Below are 16,372 nucleotides of genomic sequence, written 5' to 3'. Positions count from 1 at the left end.
TTTATACTTTATTGTCGCCAAACAATTGTTACTAGAATGTACAATCATCACAGCGATATTTGATTCTGCGCTTCACGCTCCCTGGAGTACAAATCGATAGTAAATATTAAAAATTTAAATTATAAATCATAAATAGAAAATAGAAAAGGGAAAGTAAGGTAGTGCAAAAAAAAAAACGAGAGGCAGGTCCGTATATTTGGAGGGTACGGCCCAGATCCAGGTCAGGATCTGTTCAGAAATCTTGTCACAGTTGGAAAGAAGCTGTTCCCAAATCTGACTGTACGAGTCTTCAAGCTCCTGAGCTTTCTCCCGGAGGGAAGAGGGACAAAAAGTGAGTTGGCTGGGTGGGTCATGTCCTGTGTAGTCCTAATTGTTTAATAATATTGTGTAGTGACTTTGGGATGATACCAGTTGTAGATATTACTATCCGGACAATGTTCATGTTCCATAGTCTTTCAATTTCCTTTTTTAATTCAGCATATTTCTGGTGTTTTTCACATTGATTCCTGTAAGTTATGCGTGTTTGGAATGGCTAAATTTATTAAGTTGTTTTTGCTTGTTTTATTTTATCTGGATGGTTGATATGGATTGTCCTTTCTGTAATAACTGATCAGTCATAATTTGTGGTATTCTGATTAAAAACTGGATCAGGGTTATATTTATAGTAAGGTATGATTTCATTTATGAGTTTGTATTTTAAAGAAAGCTTTTGCTGAATGATGTTTGCCACTTGATTATTGTTATTATTGTGTTACCACAGTTTGTCTTTTGTACATTTGTTGTTTGTCAGCCTCTGTCTGTAATTTTTTCACTGATTCTACTGTATTTCTTTGTTTTACTGTGCAGGTCCATAAGAAAATGAATCTCGGGGTAGCATATTGTAACATAGTATATGTACTTCCATAATAAATTTACTTTGAACTTTGAACTGTGTAGCCACTTTCAGCCCTTAAAGCATAAACTCCAATTTATTTTCCAAGTAACTACTTAATTTCTCTCTCTTTCTTTCAAATGGGAATCCAGATCTTATCAAATTCCCTTGCTAAATCAAAAAAAAAATCCTGAACTAGCCAGCGTTTCTGCAAATCATTTTAATTATGTGTTCTCTGGCTACAACTCCACCTCCATTGCCCATTAACTTTCAGCTTGCGAATATCATTGCAATAAGGTAATCAGGTAATAATTTAACTTCCTTATTCAATAGGAAAACAAAAGTCTGTGTGAGTCATTTCATGTGTCAGACATCTCCTACATCAGAAACGAAACAGTCACTTCAGTTTACAGTAAATGGAATATATTTCCCAATGACCTTCCTTAGGTTTAGTTCTGCTGTTGCAATCACTATCACGTCATTAAGAAAATTTAACTGCAGTTCACTTAAAATGCTGTTTAACATTTAAGATCCATCCTGTTTGTGTGTTAATTGCTTTGTAATTCATATTGAAACTATCTTTCTCACTTCTAAGGATAGCAAAACATTACGGCAGCGAAAGAAATTGTAGACGAATGGGTGTACGAACTATATGGTATCCAATAGATTACTTCCCACTTACTCAGTTACACTTAAACTGGTGATTTACTGCAGGATTAAGAGCTTTGGACGTTTTATGACTTATAATAAAGTTGTTGGAACAGATAAAATAAAGGCCAATCATTACAATTAAATGAACTGCAGCACAAAAACGAACAAGTTTAAATAAAATTACTTCAATGCACAGGAGCTAACTTGCCACATTGAAACAGAGATTTCCCGGGTGTTATCAATGGAGCTCTGGTGTCAAGTCATTGAGGCTTCTTTCCAGAGGAATGAAACCATTCTCTCTGCGTTTTCTTCATAACTGAGTTGTTGGAGAAGTGGACAAAATGGTTTGGGGTTTTAATGTTTGGGAGAGTGTGCGGGTGTTGGGGGGGGCGGATAGTGTTTGGAGACAGATAGTGAGGAAGAAAAGGAAATTTAGAAGACAAGGATAGGAGGTGGAGGGGAGTAAACAAAATGCATCAGAACGAAATACAAGAGCAGCAAGAGTACCAGTGAATGCTACTAATTACCATCAGATTAGACCAGCTCTTGCACAGGTTGCCCCATTAGCTCAGGAACATCTACAAAAAGTTTCTACCTCTTTAGATGTACACAGTTAAAACACATGCACATAACTTAAACATTGAAACAGAGAAACATAGAAAACCTACAGCACCATACAGGCCCTTCGGCCCACAAAGCTGTGCCAACCATGTACCTATTTTAGAAAATACCTGGGGTTACCCATAGCCCTCTATCTCTCTAAGCTCCATGTACCTACCCAAGCATCCCTTAAAGGACCCTATCGTATCCACCTCCACCACCATTGCTGGCTGCCCATTCCACACACTGACCACTCTCTGGTAAAAAAAAACTTACCCCTGACATCTCCTCTACTCTTCTTACCCTAAATTGCACTCCATCACAATCAGGTAAAAGTTTATTCACTCTGCATGTGCCAGAACTGAGAGATAGTTCATCAGAGTGTGGCTGCCCCCTTGACCCTGTTACTCCCTCTTCACCAGCCCAGCCTTTCTCTCGGACTGGCCATTACCTCTGCCCCGTCCCTCTCAAAGTACAGCCCTTCCCTCCGAATGTCCCTTCCACTAACCTGGTCTCTCCCTCTGCAACGGGACTCACCAGTCCTCTGACAGTTCACCGGTTTACATCGCCTGCTACCCAGCGCGCCAGGCAAGAGATGAGTGAATAAGGCCAGCAGGCCCTCTGGTAGAGTGGTCCATCAGACAGTAGAGAGGGACAGAGCGCTGAGGCGGCAGGTGAGCATCGCAGACCCAGCTCCATCCCACATCATGGCCCACACCAACACCACCCCAGGACCTGGGCTTTCCTGACCACTTGAACCAATAACGCCTCCAAGGCTGCTGGCTTGCTGAGAATATCGGCTAGACACAGCACTGTAGCAGAATCCTTCTCCACAGATGTTGCCCGACCTGTTGGATATCTCCACTGGCACAACCCACCCTCCGTGCCGATGTATGCGCTGAGCGGCCCCAGACCGACCCACTGAGCCTCACCGTTTACCGGGGTCCCGGAGTCTCTGTGAGTCCAGCGCGGCCCACCGGCAAAGCGGAAGCCGCGAACGGCCGCGACTGGGAGCCGGTTTTGGACTGAAAACAGCCGACGGGCCAGGGTCATTCCTCGCTGCATGATGAACGGTACGCTACTAGTCCGGTAAACTCACACCGCCCTGGGAGGAATGAGAAACGCGAAAAGATTTCCGGAAAAGGAGGGGCCACAGAGCAAACTTCACCCTCCGGGAGAGGGGAACTCCGCTCTTGAGACATAGAGGGAAAGAGCGAGAGTATGTTCCGGGTAAGAGACACCTTCGCCAACTACTGAGGCCGGATCTCACCCTCTCTCCTGAGTGACCCGTGCCGTCCCCCACTCCCGGCGGGTAACAGTTCTACCCCCTCAAAGACCCCACCCACGAGAGAAACGGAGAGACCACGCTCCCAGTGGGACGTTTGTCTCCCAAGGGAAGGGTGGCTCACTCTCACTTCCAGGGTAGGGTCTCTCCCCTTTCTCCTGAGAGTGTGTCTGTCTGTCTGTCTCTCTCCCCCCCCCCCCCCCCCCGGGATAGGGCTTCTCACGCTTTCCACCTCCGGAAGAGAGAGACAAAGGGAGCAAACGTGGGTGGGGGGGGGTGGTTGAGAGACTCACAACCCTGGTGGGGTGGGGGGGGGTGAGCTGGGGGAGGAGAGGGAGGGAAAGAGAGAGAGAGAGAGAGATGTTGAGACCCAATGCCCATGGGAAAGAATGAGACCTGCACGCTTGGGGTTGAGAAGGAGAGAGTGATCCTATTCACAGGAATGAGGAAGAGAGAAAGACCTTAATGCTGAGGGAAAGATATCCCATCCCTGGGAGACAGAGAGAACGAGAAAGATACCCTTTTCTGGGAGAGGAAGTGAGAGAGCGACCACCTCTGGGAAGAGAGACTCCATTCCTGCCGGAGGGAGAGATCCCATGGAGAGGGAGACTCCACTGGCAGAGGAGAAAATTAGGGAAGGGAGAGAGAGAGAGAGACCATCTCCAGGAGTAACCTACATGAGAGTGAAGGGGAAAGGGGAAGGGAGAGTTGCCAATTCTGGGAGAGACCTCAGCCTGTGAAAGGGGATGCCCCTATAACTGGGAGAGAAAGAGAGAACCCACTTCTAGGAAGGATCTCTTCTCCTGGAGAGAGACACCACCTCCAGAAGAGGGAAGGGGGTTAGACAGAGAGGGAGAAAGAGAAACCCCACCCACTGGAGAAAGATTTTTTTTTAGTTTTATTATTGACTTTACTCATGATAAATATATATACACACACACAGTAAGAAACATAGCAATGACATAGTGTAAACTTGAAAAGGGAGAGAAAAATACCACAGACATAGCAATTGTGACCTTGGGGTAATGCCACTTTCATTGTTGGAGGGCTTTCTCATTCAACTCTGCCCCTCCTTGAAGGACCCTAGACTGTGGTCCTTTCACACAAAGCCTCAGCACTGGCTGCATCTCTCAGTACGTACACTGTGTGGACTGTGAATGTCTGCAGAAGTCTCTTACAGCATCTTGTTGTGCTGTAAGACCAACAGGCTTCCGGCAGACTAGAGAATGTCGTTCACCGAGCTGATGGGCTTCCAGCAGCACTGGATGCCTGGCTCGATGTCTGTTCCTGGTATCAGAGAGTTCTGTGTTTCACAGCTGCTGGGGATGAACTGGGGCAACGGTGACTCTTGTTGGCCTCTATCACCAAACCCCATTAGCAAATCCAGAACCAGTAAAGAGGTGGGTGACCATTTCTCCCCACCACAGCTATTCGAAGGGCAGCGTACACTGAGGGTGATAGGTCACCTGTCGAGGAGGGCTGTGACAGGGAGAGCACCTCTCACTGTCAGCCAAGAGAGGTCTTAATGCTTGTTGGTCAGAACTGGTGATGACGCATTTGACCAGATGATTTGGACTGTTTGCTTAGGGAACAAACCCACCGAATCCCTCCAGGTCTGGAGTACATTCCACACTAACCACTGATGGACTTGTGGTTAGCGGTGCTTTCATGGAAGAACCTTCCACGAAGGACAGGTAGTGTGGCAAATTCTGATCGACTGGGGCATTGAACGGTAGGATGACCAGGCCTATCTTCTACAACAGCAGAGTAGCAACACTTGGGGTCCATGCACTTTGGGTCCACACACCACCTGATACAGCCACACACGAAGTTGGTCATCAGGATGAGGGCAATGTTTGGTACACTTTTGCCCCCATTCTCAGGGGACTTGGGCATCGTAACCCATTGGACCTTCTCCAACTTGGACTCCCAGATAAACTGGAAGACATCTCAGGTGATTACTGAGGCAGAGATGTGAAGAGCAGGCCACACTGCAGCAAATACAGCAGCCCTGGGAGCATATCACACCTGATGACGATGTTTTTCCCAGTTATTGACAGAGATCTCCCAGATATTTGCACAAACCCAATTTTTCATGTTAATTTCATGATCCACTCCAGCCAATTTTTGGAACACAGTTCAGCTCCTCTGAGCCAGATCCCCAGCTCCTTCGTCTAGTTGACTCTGGCCCTGGTGCTGACTCAGAACGGGTCACAGACGCTTGATCCATCTGCAAACTGACCCGAGATCCGAGCAGAAGGTGGCGACATCATCCGTCGTGCACAGGGCGGTTTTGAATTGTATGCCTTCTCTGCCAGGCAACATCAACCTTCTTCGTCTCTCGTCCTTCCTGATGGATTCAGCGAGCAGTGCAATGCAACATACAAACCAGACAGGGGAGAGTAGGCATCACAGACTTGATCGGGGAACTGTATGTTTCCCACACGTTGATTTGGACAGCCTATGGATACCTATGTAGAGCTGTTGGATCCTGTTGCCAATTCCCTCAATGAACCCCATTTTAGTATATCCATTATGTGCATGGGGGATATCCAGTAGAAGGCCTTTTCCTGTTCTAAAATGATCAGGCAGGTATCCACCCTTCTCTCTTGGTGACAGTGTCAAAGATTTTCCTGTATAAGCTCGGTCTGGGTGGATCACCTGCCCCTGGGCAGACTTGAACTAGTTGACCTTGGACAGGATCTTATAATCCACATTCAACAATGAAATGGATGTCCGATTCCTAATGTCCTTCTTCTCTCCCTTCTGCTTATTGAGAGTTAAAGATACCCTTCCTCATGGAGACTGACGTGCCACTAGCCAGAAGCTAGTACATAATACACTTCCAGTTGGTCTGGGCCCATCCAGTCCCACAAAGCAGAGTTTAGCTAAGCCAGTAAGCCATCACTTCCAGGAGTTTTGGTCAAGTCAAGGGAATGGATGGAACCTGTCAGCTCCTGCCTGTCGGGGGCTAATCCAGACTCTCCCATTTACTGCCGCCTAGTTCTGGAAGGCCCTGCTGTCTGTATTCTAACTCTCATACAGACTGGTATAAAAGGTCCATAGTATATGTGTCAGTGAGGATGTTACTGAGCTGTCTTCTCTGTTAACACTGTAATTCACTTAGCTGCCTCTGTGAAGCTTTCAGAAGTATGAACACATCTTATCCTATGCCATGGAGTGGACCTGGATCTGCAGATGATCTAGGAGGATTCGGAGGCAAAGAGCATGCTGCTACCCTGGAGGAGAGAGAGGGAATCGCCACCTGTGGGAGAAAGAAGCACGGATCCAGGGGACAGGGACCCCAACCCTGAAGAGGGAAAGAGACCCCACACCCTAGGAGAGAGGGGAGAAGATTGTAAGAAATGCAAGTGATGAGGGGGAGACAGCAAGAGCAGGACAGAGACCAACATATCTGCATGTTCCCTCCCCTCCCCTCCCCTCCTCTCCGTGCCTCCTCCACCTTTTCGAGGCATCACTTGTTGAAGATGTCCTCGATGCTGGGGAGGTATTGCCCATGGCACAGCTGGCTGAGTTTGCAACCCTCGGCAGCTTTTTCCAATCTTGTGCAGTTACTCCTCCACATCAGACGGTGATGCACCCAGGTAGGATGTTCTCCATGGTATTATCTGAATGGTGGCCGATTAGGAAAAGGGGAGGTGCAACGAGACCTGGGTGTCATTATACACCAGTCATTGAAAGTGGGCATGCAGGTACAGCAGGCGGTGAAAAAGGCGAATGGTATGCTGGCATTTATAGCGAGAGGATTCGAGTACAGGAGCAGGGAGGTACTACTGCAGTTGTACAAGGCCTTGGTGAGACCACACCTGGAGTATTGTGTGAAGTTTTGGTCCCCTAATCTGAGGAAGGACATCCTTGCCATAGAGGGAGTACAAAGAAGGTTCAACAGATTGATTCCTGGGATGGCAGGACTTTCATATGAAAAAAGACTGGATGAACTGGGCTTGTACTCGTTGGAATTTAGAAGATTGCGGGGGGATCTGATTGAAACGTATAAAATCCTAAAGGGATTGGACAGGCTAGATGCAGGAAGATTGTTCCCGATGTTGGGGAAGTCCAGAACGAGGGGCCACAGTTTGAGGATAGAGGGGAAGCCTTTTAGGACGGAGATTAGGAAAAACCTTCACACAGAGAGTGGTGAATCTGTGGAATTCTCTGCCACAGGAAACAGTTGAGGCCAGTTCATTGGCTATATTTAAGAGGGAGTTAGATATGGCCCTTGTGGCTACGGGGGTCAGGGGGTATGGAGGGAAGGCTGGGGTGGGGTTCTGAGTTGGATGATCAGCCATGATCATAATAAATGGCGGTGCAGGCTCGAAGAGCCGAATGGCCTACTCCTGCACCTATTTTCTATGTTTCTATGTTTCTATCTGTAGAAATTTGATAGATTTGTGGTGTCATACCAAATCTCCTCAAACTCCTAATGAAATATAGCCCCTGATGTGCCTTATTTGTGATAGCATCATATGTTGGGCCCAGGATAAATTTTCAGAGATGCCGATACCCAGCTGGAACTTCAACTTCCTCACAGAGAGGACCCAGGCTATAAAAATAGGGGACAAGCTCTCCTCTACAATCACTCTGAGCACCGGTGCCCCACAAGGCTGTGTACTCAGCCCCCTGCTGTACTCATGGTACACCCATGATTGTGTAGCCAAGCTTCCATCGAACTCAATACTTAAGTTTGCTGATGACACCACAATTGTAGGCTGTATCTCGGGTAATGATGGGTTTGAGTACAGAGAGGAAATTAAGAACCTGGTGACATGGTGCGAAGACAGCAACCTATCCCTCAACGTCAGCAAGACAAAGGAATTGGTTGTTGACTTCAGAAGGAGTAGCAGACTGCATGACCCAATTTATATCGCTGGTGCGCAAGTAGAACAGGTCAAAAGCTTTTAAATTCCTCGGGGTCAATATCACAAATGACTTGATCCAACCAAGCAGAGTCCCCTGCCAAGAAGGCCCACCAGCGCCTTTACTTCCTGAGAAAGCTAAAGAAATTTGGCCTGTCCCCTAAAATGCTCACTATTTTTTGTAGATGCACCGTAGAAAGCATTCTTCTAGGGTGCATCACAACCTGGTATGGAAGTTGCCCCGTCCAAGACCGGAAGAAGCTGCAGAAAATCGTGAGCACAGCACAGCACATCACACAAACCAATCTTCCGTCCTTGGACTCACTTTACACCACATGCTGTCGGAGCAGTGCTGCCAGGATAATCAAGGACATGACCCACCCTGCCAACACACTTTTTGTCCCTCTTCCCTCTGGGAGAAGGCTCAGGAGCTTGAAGACTCGTACGGTCAGATTTGGGAACAACTTATTTCCAACTGTGATAAGACTGCTGAATGGATCCTGACCCGGATCTGGGCCGTACCCTCCAAATATCTGAAACTGCCTTTCGTTTTTTTTTGCACTACCTTACTTTCCCTTTTCTATTTTCTATTTATGATTTATAATTTAATTTTTTAATATTTACTCTCGATTTGTAATCCAGGGAGTGCGAAGTGCAGAATCAAATATCGCCATGATGATTTATGCTCTAGTATCAATTGTTTGGCGCAATAAAATAAAGTAAAATTGAAACTATTCACCCTGTGAACAGATGGTTGAAAGATCAAGCCTCTGGATATGCAGCGTGGCTGGAGAATGGCTGGGTTTTGAGCTGGTCTATTTAAGACAAAAGGTCCTGATGAAATGGTCTGCTTGTTCGTCCATCATTGACGTCGATGAGGACCTCGACACCATTATGATGGTGTCGAGACTAGCGCATGATTTGAATTTAAGTGAGGGAGAGTTGCCCAGCGTCAGCCTCACTCTCTCTTCCCAATTCCCATCTGGATCCAGTGGCAAGGCAGAGTCTAGACGGCTGGAAGTGGGACTAGGCGCAGTGGATGACCGGGACGTCTTCTGTGTCTTGTCCTGCTCTACACGTTCCATGACGCTTGCAGAGACCGCTTTCTTGACCGTTGGACCTTCCATTGGTCTCGTCCACTCAATCCGCCGGAGTCTATCTTCACATGCTGGGATAGACAACCCCCTATCTCACTGAGGGTTTGAGACCCGTCGGCTACCCTCACCTGGTTTAGCCGGCTTGTCGAAGCCATTGCCCGGGGTGTGGCCGCTGTTGCATGCAAACAGCTACGGGGAGCCACAGGTGAGAGCTGAGTGCCAGGTGGGGACCAAAGGTGGACTAACCGCCCTGAAAAGGACACAACATGTTCCCCCACCAGAGGTGCTACCCCTCCCTGACACCCCATACACCTCAGACATTAGCCCTATTTCTCTCTCCACAGATGCTGCCTGACCTGCTGAGTGTTTCTTACTTCTAGTAATTGCTTCACTTCATGCTTTTCCGCTTGTTACCTCTGCTACTTTATGAATTTTTGTACCTTTAAGACTTCCATTATTTTGTTCCCCTCATGCTGTAGGGGAACTTATTTTCTTGCTGTCTCCATTTCATGCTTGAGGCTTGAGAAAGTCATTCACTATGGCGGGGTTCCAGACTTTTCAGCTGTGACTGGAGACAGCTAAGGCTCAAAAATACTAAGACAGGTGGCGTTGTGGATAATGAAGTAGGTTTTCAAAGCTTGCAGAGAGATTTAGGCCAGTTAGAAGAGTGGGCTGAAAGGTGGCAGATGAAGTTTAATGCTGATAAATGTGAGGTGCTACATTTTGGTAGGACTAATCAAAATAGGACATACATGGTAAATGGTAGGGCATTGAAGAATGCAGTAGAACAGAGGGATCTAGTAATAATGATGCATATTTCCCTGAAGGTGGAATCTCATGTGGATAGGGTGGTGAAGAAAGCTTATGGTATGCTGGCCTTTATAAATCAGAGCATTGAGTATAGGAGTTGGGATGTAATGTTGAAATTGTACAAGGCATTGGTAAGTCCAAATCTGGAGTATTGTGTACAGTTCTGGTCACCGAATTATAGGAAAGATGTCAACAAAATTGAGAGAATACAGAGAAGATTTACTAGAATGTTACCTGGGTTTCAGCACCTAAGTTACAGAGAAAGATTGAACAAGTTAGGTCTTTATTCTTTGGAGTGTAGAAGGTTAAGGGGGGATTTGGTAGAGGTGTTTAAAATTATTAGGGGGATAGATAGAGTTGACGTGAATAGGCTTTTTCCATTGAGAGTAGGGGAGATTCAAACAAGAGGACATGAGTTGAGAGTTAGGGGGCAAAAGTTTAGGGGTAACATGAGGGGGACCTTCTTTACTCAGAGAGTGGTAGCTGTGTGGAATGAGCTTCCGGTAGAAGTGGTGGAGGCAGGTTCAATGTTGTCATTTAAAGTTAACTTGAACAGGTATATGGACAGGAGAGGAATGGAGGGTTATGGGTTGAGTGCAGGTCGGTGAGACTAGGTGAGAGTAATGCGTTCGGCACGGACTAGAAGGGCTGAGATGGCCTGTTTCCGTGCTGTAATTGTTATATGGTTATATGGAAAACTGAGAAAACAGGGATGGGTTTATGTCATTTGATCTGTCAAATCTGCCCACCATCTGATCCTGGCTGATGTGACCCAGGCCTCGACTCCCTTCCTTGCCAGTTACCAAGACTTCAACAACATCTTTAAATACTTCCAGAGATCTCACCTGCACCAGCTTCATTGTTAGAAAATTCTAGAAATTTATCAGCTCTGACAACAAGAAATTTCATGACACCTCAGTATTAAACAACGTTATTCTGTAACAATGCCACTTGTTTGGGATTCGCTGACCAGCAACACAGAAATGTACAGCACAGAAACGGGCCCTTCAGCCCATTGTGCTCAGTCTGGCCATCAGGTACCTACCTATACTAAACCCATTTCTGAGTATTTGGTCCACAGCTGTCTGTGCCTGGGTAATTCAGCTGCTGCTCTAGGTACTCCTTAAATAGTGAGAGTGCCTTATTCTATAGTAGTGGTGCAATTATGCATGTCAAATATGATGTTCTCCAAAGTGCCTATTGACTTAACGGAGAATGCCTGTGCGTGACTTTATTTAACATGGGGAGGTGGATAGATGGACAGCCACTACATAGGCCCTGACAGATCGTGGTCCGGTCCCAGTGGCAAGATGAATGTTGACCCTTTGTTGCTACAGGCTTCCTCCGCCATCACTGCCACTGTGATGTGCCGTCATCTTCCGCCAGCTCCACTGTTGAGGCCTTGGTTGGAACACATTTTGCCTGGAACCTCCCCCCTGAACTTACCGCTATGGGAAACCCCAGCAGAAGCTACGTTCCTGACTGCATCGCTCCCGGGATCTCAGGAACGCATAAGGCCCTCCACTCCGACAAAGTGCGGATCCACCATCCCCTCGGGTTGAAGGGTCCACATTGCATCCACACTCTGTGTTGCAAAGTTCTTCCTCAGATGCCCTCTGTACTCTGATTCAGTGACCCAGAGTTCCTGATGTTGAGCCATCAACCTGAAACATGAACTGTTTTTCTCCATCCACAGACGCTGCCTGACCTACTGAGTTCCTCCTCCACCATCTACCATCACTACTGATTCCAGTCTTACCTGACAACACCCAGCTCAGTGATTCCTCATTTGGTGGTCTCCTTTGCCATCTTCTGGACAAGGTTATTCTGCCAGCACCAGGTGTGGTTCCTCAGGGTGAGACTGTGGAAGTAGCAGCGCCTCGGAGGAGATGTGTAAATATCCTTGTTCAACTGGCCTGGACAGTCCTGGCTTTAGAAGGAGGGGGTTTCATTGAAACAGACACTACTGGCAATTCAGGCCACTGAGATCATTTTCTCAGCAGGGGGTGGGGGACGGTGTTGAACTGCAGCCAATCAGTGAACGGGAGCATGAGAAGAAGAGGTGATTTCAGACAGGTCATGATTGAAGATTAAAAAAGCAGCAATTCATCACAGTTATCAGAGTTTGAACTGAGGAAGAGCAGTGAACAGGATTCATTAGCAAGGGTGAATAAAAATAAGGCATGGGCAAGTGAAGTGACCATTGTTGGAGCGGGCCAGTGTTCGAGTGGGTAGGCTTTGGCTTTGGCTCATCAGCTTAGGTTATTTACCGCCACCAGCCTCATTGTTAGAAAATTCTAGAAATTTATCAGCTCTGGCAACAAGAAATTTCATGACACCTGAGTATTAAACAACGTTATCCTGTAACGATGCCACTTGTCTGGGATTCTCTGACCAGAAACACAGAGGGATACAGCACAGAAACAGGCCCTTCAGCCCATTGTGCTCAGTCTGGCCATAAGGTACCTATCTATACTAATCCCATTTCTGAGTATTTGGTATTAGGTTAGTTATTTCTTCATTCTTCACTCCTCATCTGTTAGGGTACAGTCAGAGTGTTATGTTCTTTGTTAGGGATTAGGGAATTCCAGTAGACCTACAGACTCCCAGATACCCACATCTGCGCCAGGTGCATCGAGCTGCAGCTCGTCAGAGACATGTTGAGGAACTGGAGCTGCAACTCAATGACCTTCGCCTCGTACAGGAGACTGAGGAAGTGATAGACAGGAGCTACAGGGAAGTAGTCACCCCTAGGTTGCAGGAGGCAGGACAGGGTGACTGCCAATAGAAGGAAAAGAAATGGCAGCCAGTACCAGCTCTGCTGGACATTTCCCCCCAATAATAAGTATACCGTTTTGGATACTGTTGAGGGTGTCGACCTGCTGGGGGGAGCCACAGTGACCAGGTCTCTGGCTTGTGGCTCAGTAGAGAAGAGAGATGAAGGAGACTGCAGTAGTAATAGGAGATTCCACAGAGGAATGGAGATGGGATTCTGTGGACATGATAGAGACATCCGGATGGTATGTTGTCTCCCAGATGCGAGGGTCAGGGATCTGTCAGATTGGGTCCATGGCATACTTATTACCCCTCAACTATAAGGCTCTTGAACCGGAGGGGATCATTTTAATCAATCTTCACTTCCCTCATCACTGAACTGTTCCCACGAACTATGGTCTCACTTTCAGGGACTCTTCATCTCATGTTCATTGAGTCATAGTAAAGTACAGCACAGAATCAGGCCCTTTGGCCCATCCAGACTGTGCTGAGCCACTTACACTGCCTTCTCCCATTGACCACGAACCTCCAAACCCTGAATAGCCATCCAAACTTCTCTTAAGCATTGAAATTGAATTTGCATGCACCACTTGCACTGGCAGCTCGTTCCACACCCTCACCACCCTCTGAGTGAAGAAGTATCCCCTCATGTTCCCCTTAAATTTTTCACATTTTACCATTAACCCGTGACATCTGGTTGTAGTCCTACCCAACCTCAGTGTGAAAAACCTGCTTACATTTACCCTATCTATACCTCTCATAATTTTGTATACCTCTATCAAATCTCCTCTCAATCTTCTATGTTCCAAGGAATAAAATCCTAATCTGTTCAATCTTTCCATAGAACTCAGGTCCTCCAAATGATACATCATCCTTGTAAATTTTCTCCATACCGTTTCAACCTTTTTTACATCTTTCCTGTAGGTAGGTGATCAAAACTGCATACAATACACCAAATTAGGCCTTACCTGTGTCTTTTACAACTTCAACATAACATCTCATCTCCTGTACTCAATGTTCAGGTATCTATTGCTTATTTATTTATTATTTTTTTCTTTCTTTTGTATTGCACAGTTTGTTGTCTTTTGTAACTGCTTGTTTGTTCGCCTTGTTGTGTGCATTTAAATTTGATCAGAGGGACAAATTATTCCCAGTGTGTAGTGAGTACAGGCAATGTATGGCCAGAGGAAGAGATGGGTGTGTAACGTTCTAATCTCAATGTTTAAACCCCTTTATTGGATTGCAGAGAAATCTTCTAATCTCATGTAAAGTCAATAAAGCACAAAAACACCTTTCTGAGTCTATGCCAATGAGCTAGTACCCATTTCCATTGCACAATACTCCCCCACAGAGTCTATCACCCACCTACATATGAGGGTCACTCTAGCCACCAACCTGCAGGTCTTTGAGATGCAGTAGCAGCTGGGAAAGCCACAGTGACCACAGGGATACGGACATGTCCCTGAGGAAGGAGATAAGAATTGTGATGATGTGTTAAAGGATTACAGGTTACTGCTGAGATTGTACTGGGTGCTCTGTGTGCACTTGTGCTCACCTAACGATAACAATGTTGTCATTACTTTGGAAAACTGCAGAGAAAGTTCACGAGTATGGTACCAGGACTGGAGAACCTGGGTCATAAGGAGAGGGTGATCTGGTTGGGACTGTTTCCCCTGGAGACAACGAAGCTGAGGGATGATATTATAGCGGTTCATAAAATAATGAAGAGCACAGATGGGGTGAATATCTACAGTCATAATGTTATACAGCACAGAAACTGAACTTGTGGCCCGAAAGCCTTCTAAGTTAAAAGGAGGAGGAGAAGATGGTGGCGCGACACAGCGCGCGCGGCCACTCCAGTGAATGATATCTGTTATCTGTCAAGTAGGGTGCTGTGCACAATCCTAATTTGATGGAGACAGACATGAGAGAACGGAGGAACATTTGGTGAAATTTCTGAAATGCCTTTTTCACTGCTGCTGCTACTGTGTGATCCTGAATCTCCAGAGGAGAAGGCCTCGAGTCCTTGACTTTGCTTGTTGCTCGGCGGCCAGGACAGAGTCGAAGCGCTCAGCAGAGATGGTGCTCGGTGCTCGGTGTCGAAGGGCTGGTCAGAGGCTTGAAGTTTTCGGATGGTCTTGGTGTCGGCTGTGGTCCGGTGCTTCCAATGCATCGACAGTTGTCAGTGCTTGGAGATCTATGGCAGAGAGAGTTTCTCCCTTCTGCCGCCTGCTATCGGGACTGTCGGGAGTCGATCAGAACTTTGAGACTTTTTTTTAACCATTCCTATGGTCTGCTCTTTATCAAATTATGGTATTGTTTTGCACTGCTGTAACTATATATTATAATTATGTGGTCTTGTTAGTGTTAGTCTTTGGTTTGTCCTGTTTTTTTTTGTGATATCACTCCAGAGGAACATTATCATTTCTTAATGCAGGCATGCATTTCTAAATGACAATAAACGAGGACTGAGTATCCTCATAATCTAAGTTTCTCCCATTTTCTCAGAAGTGGTTTTCCCATGCACGTGCCAATATTGATCATGCATATCTCGTGTACTGAAAACAGCAGTAGTTTATTATTGGAGGAAGATGTTAATGTGTCATAGAACGTAGAACAACAGTAGAATTGATCTTTCCTCAATAACACTCATTGGCTGAGTGTTCTACATTGCAACCACACACCATATGGGAGAATTCTTCCTCAGATGCCTTCCAATATTCCTCTGTACTCTGATTCAGTGATGCTGAGTTCCTGATGTAAAGCCATCAACCTGAAACATTAATTCTTTTCCTCCCTGCACAGATGCTGCCTGACCTATTGAAAACCTCCTCCACCATCTACCTTCACTGCTGATTCCAGTCCGCCTGGCAACGGCCAGCACAGCAATTTCTCACTTGGTGGTCTCCATCTCCACCTCCCGGACAACATTATCCCTGCAGCACCAGGCATGGTGTGCACAGGGTGAGACTCACAAAGAGAGAATCAGTAAATCACACTCCCACAATGTTTGTGTTTCGGAGTGCTGAGTTAATATTTCGTCTGGCAGGGGATCAAGATCCAGGACTCACTGTGTCAAAAGGAAAGCTGAGTCATTCAGGACAGAGTAGAGAAGGAATCTCTTCAGCTGGGACTGTGCAGGATCGGTCCTGGAGAACATTCAAACAGGGAATGGTCGACTGCAGGGCTATGGGGTGAATGTGAGGATGTATTGCCGAGGAAGGAGATAAGAATTGTGATGTCATGTTACAGGTGTACAGGTCACTGCTGTCATCACACTGCATGTTCTGCATGCACTTTGGTTGCCTGGCGATAGGTGCCACATAAAGACAACACAAATATCTCTGCAAGGAATTCTGTAGTTTCTTCCAACAGGATCTGAGACTGCACTTGGGCAGGACTGGGG

General features: G+C 46.4%; 1 protein-coding gene and 1 long non-coding RNA gene across 2 annotated transcripts in view; one reads left to right on the top strand and one right to left on the bottom strand.

The window, feature by feature from the left end:
- The window catches only part of LOC134352898 (protein FAM162B-like), a 19,763-nt gene extending 16,445 nt beyond the window's left edge, over nt 1–3,318 (bottom strand). The window contains exon 1 of the mRNA XM_063060484.1: nt 3,055–3,318. Within this exon, the coding sequence (XP_062916554.1) occupies nt 3,055–3,187 (133 nt within the window). The 5' untranslated portion in view covers nt 3,188–3,318. The remainder of the gene's footprint in view (nt 1–3,054) is intronic.
- Nucleotides 3,217–16,372, top strand: LOC134352899 (uncharacterized). Its single transcript, XR_010019495.1, has 3 exons — nt 3,217–3,352; nt 11,888–12,031; nt 15,772–16,372. It is a non-coding gene; the product is annotated as an uncharacterized LOC134352899 (long non-coding RNA).

The sequence above is a fragment of the Mobula hypostoma genome, chromosome 10 (assembly GCF_963921235.1).
Source record: "Mobula hypostoma chromosome 10, sMobHyp1.1, whole genome shotgun sequence".
Classification (NCBI taxonomy): Eukaryota; Metazoa; Chordata; class Chondrichthyes; order Myliobatiformes; family Myliobatidae; genus Mobula; species Mobula hypostoma.
Note: the sequence above shows the minus strand (reverse complement) of the source record. Positions and strands in the feature narration are given on the sequence as shown.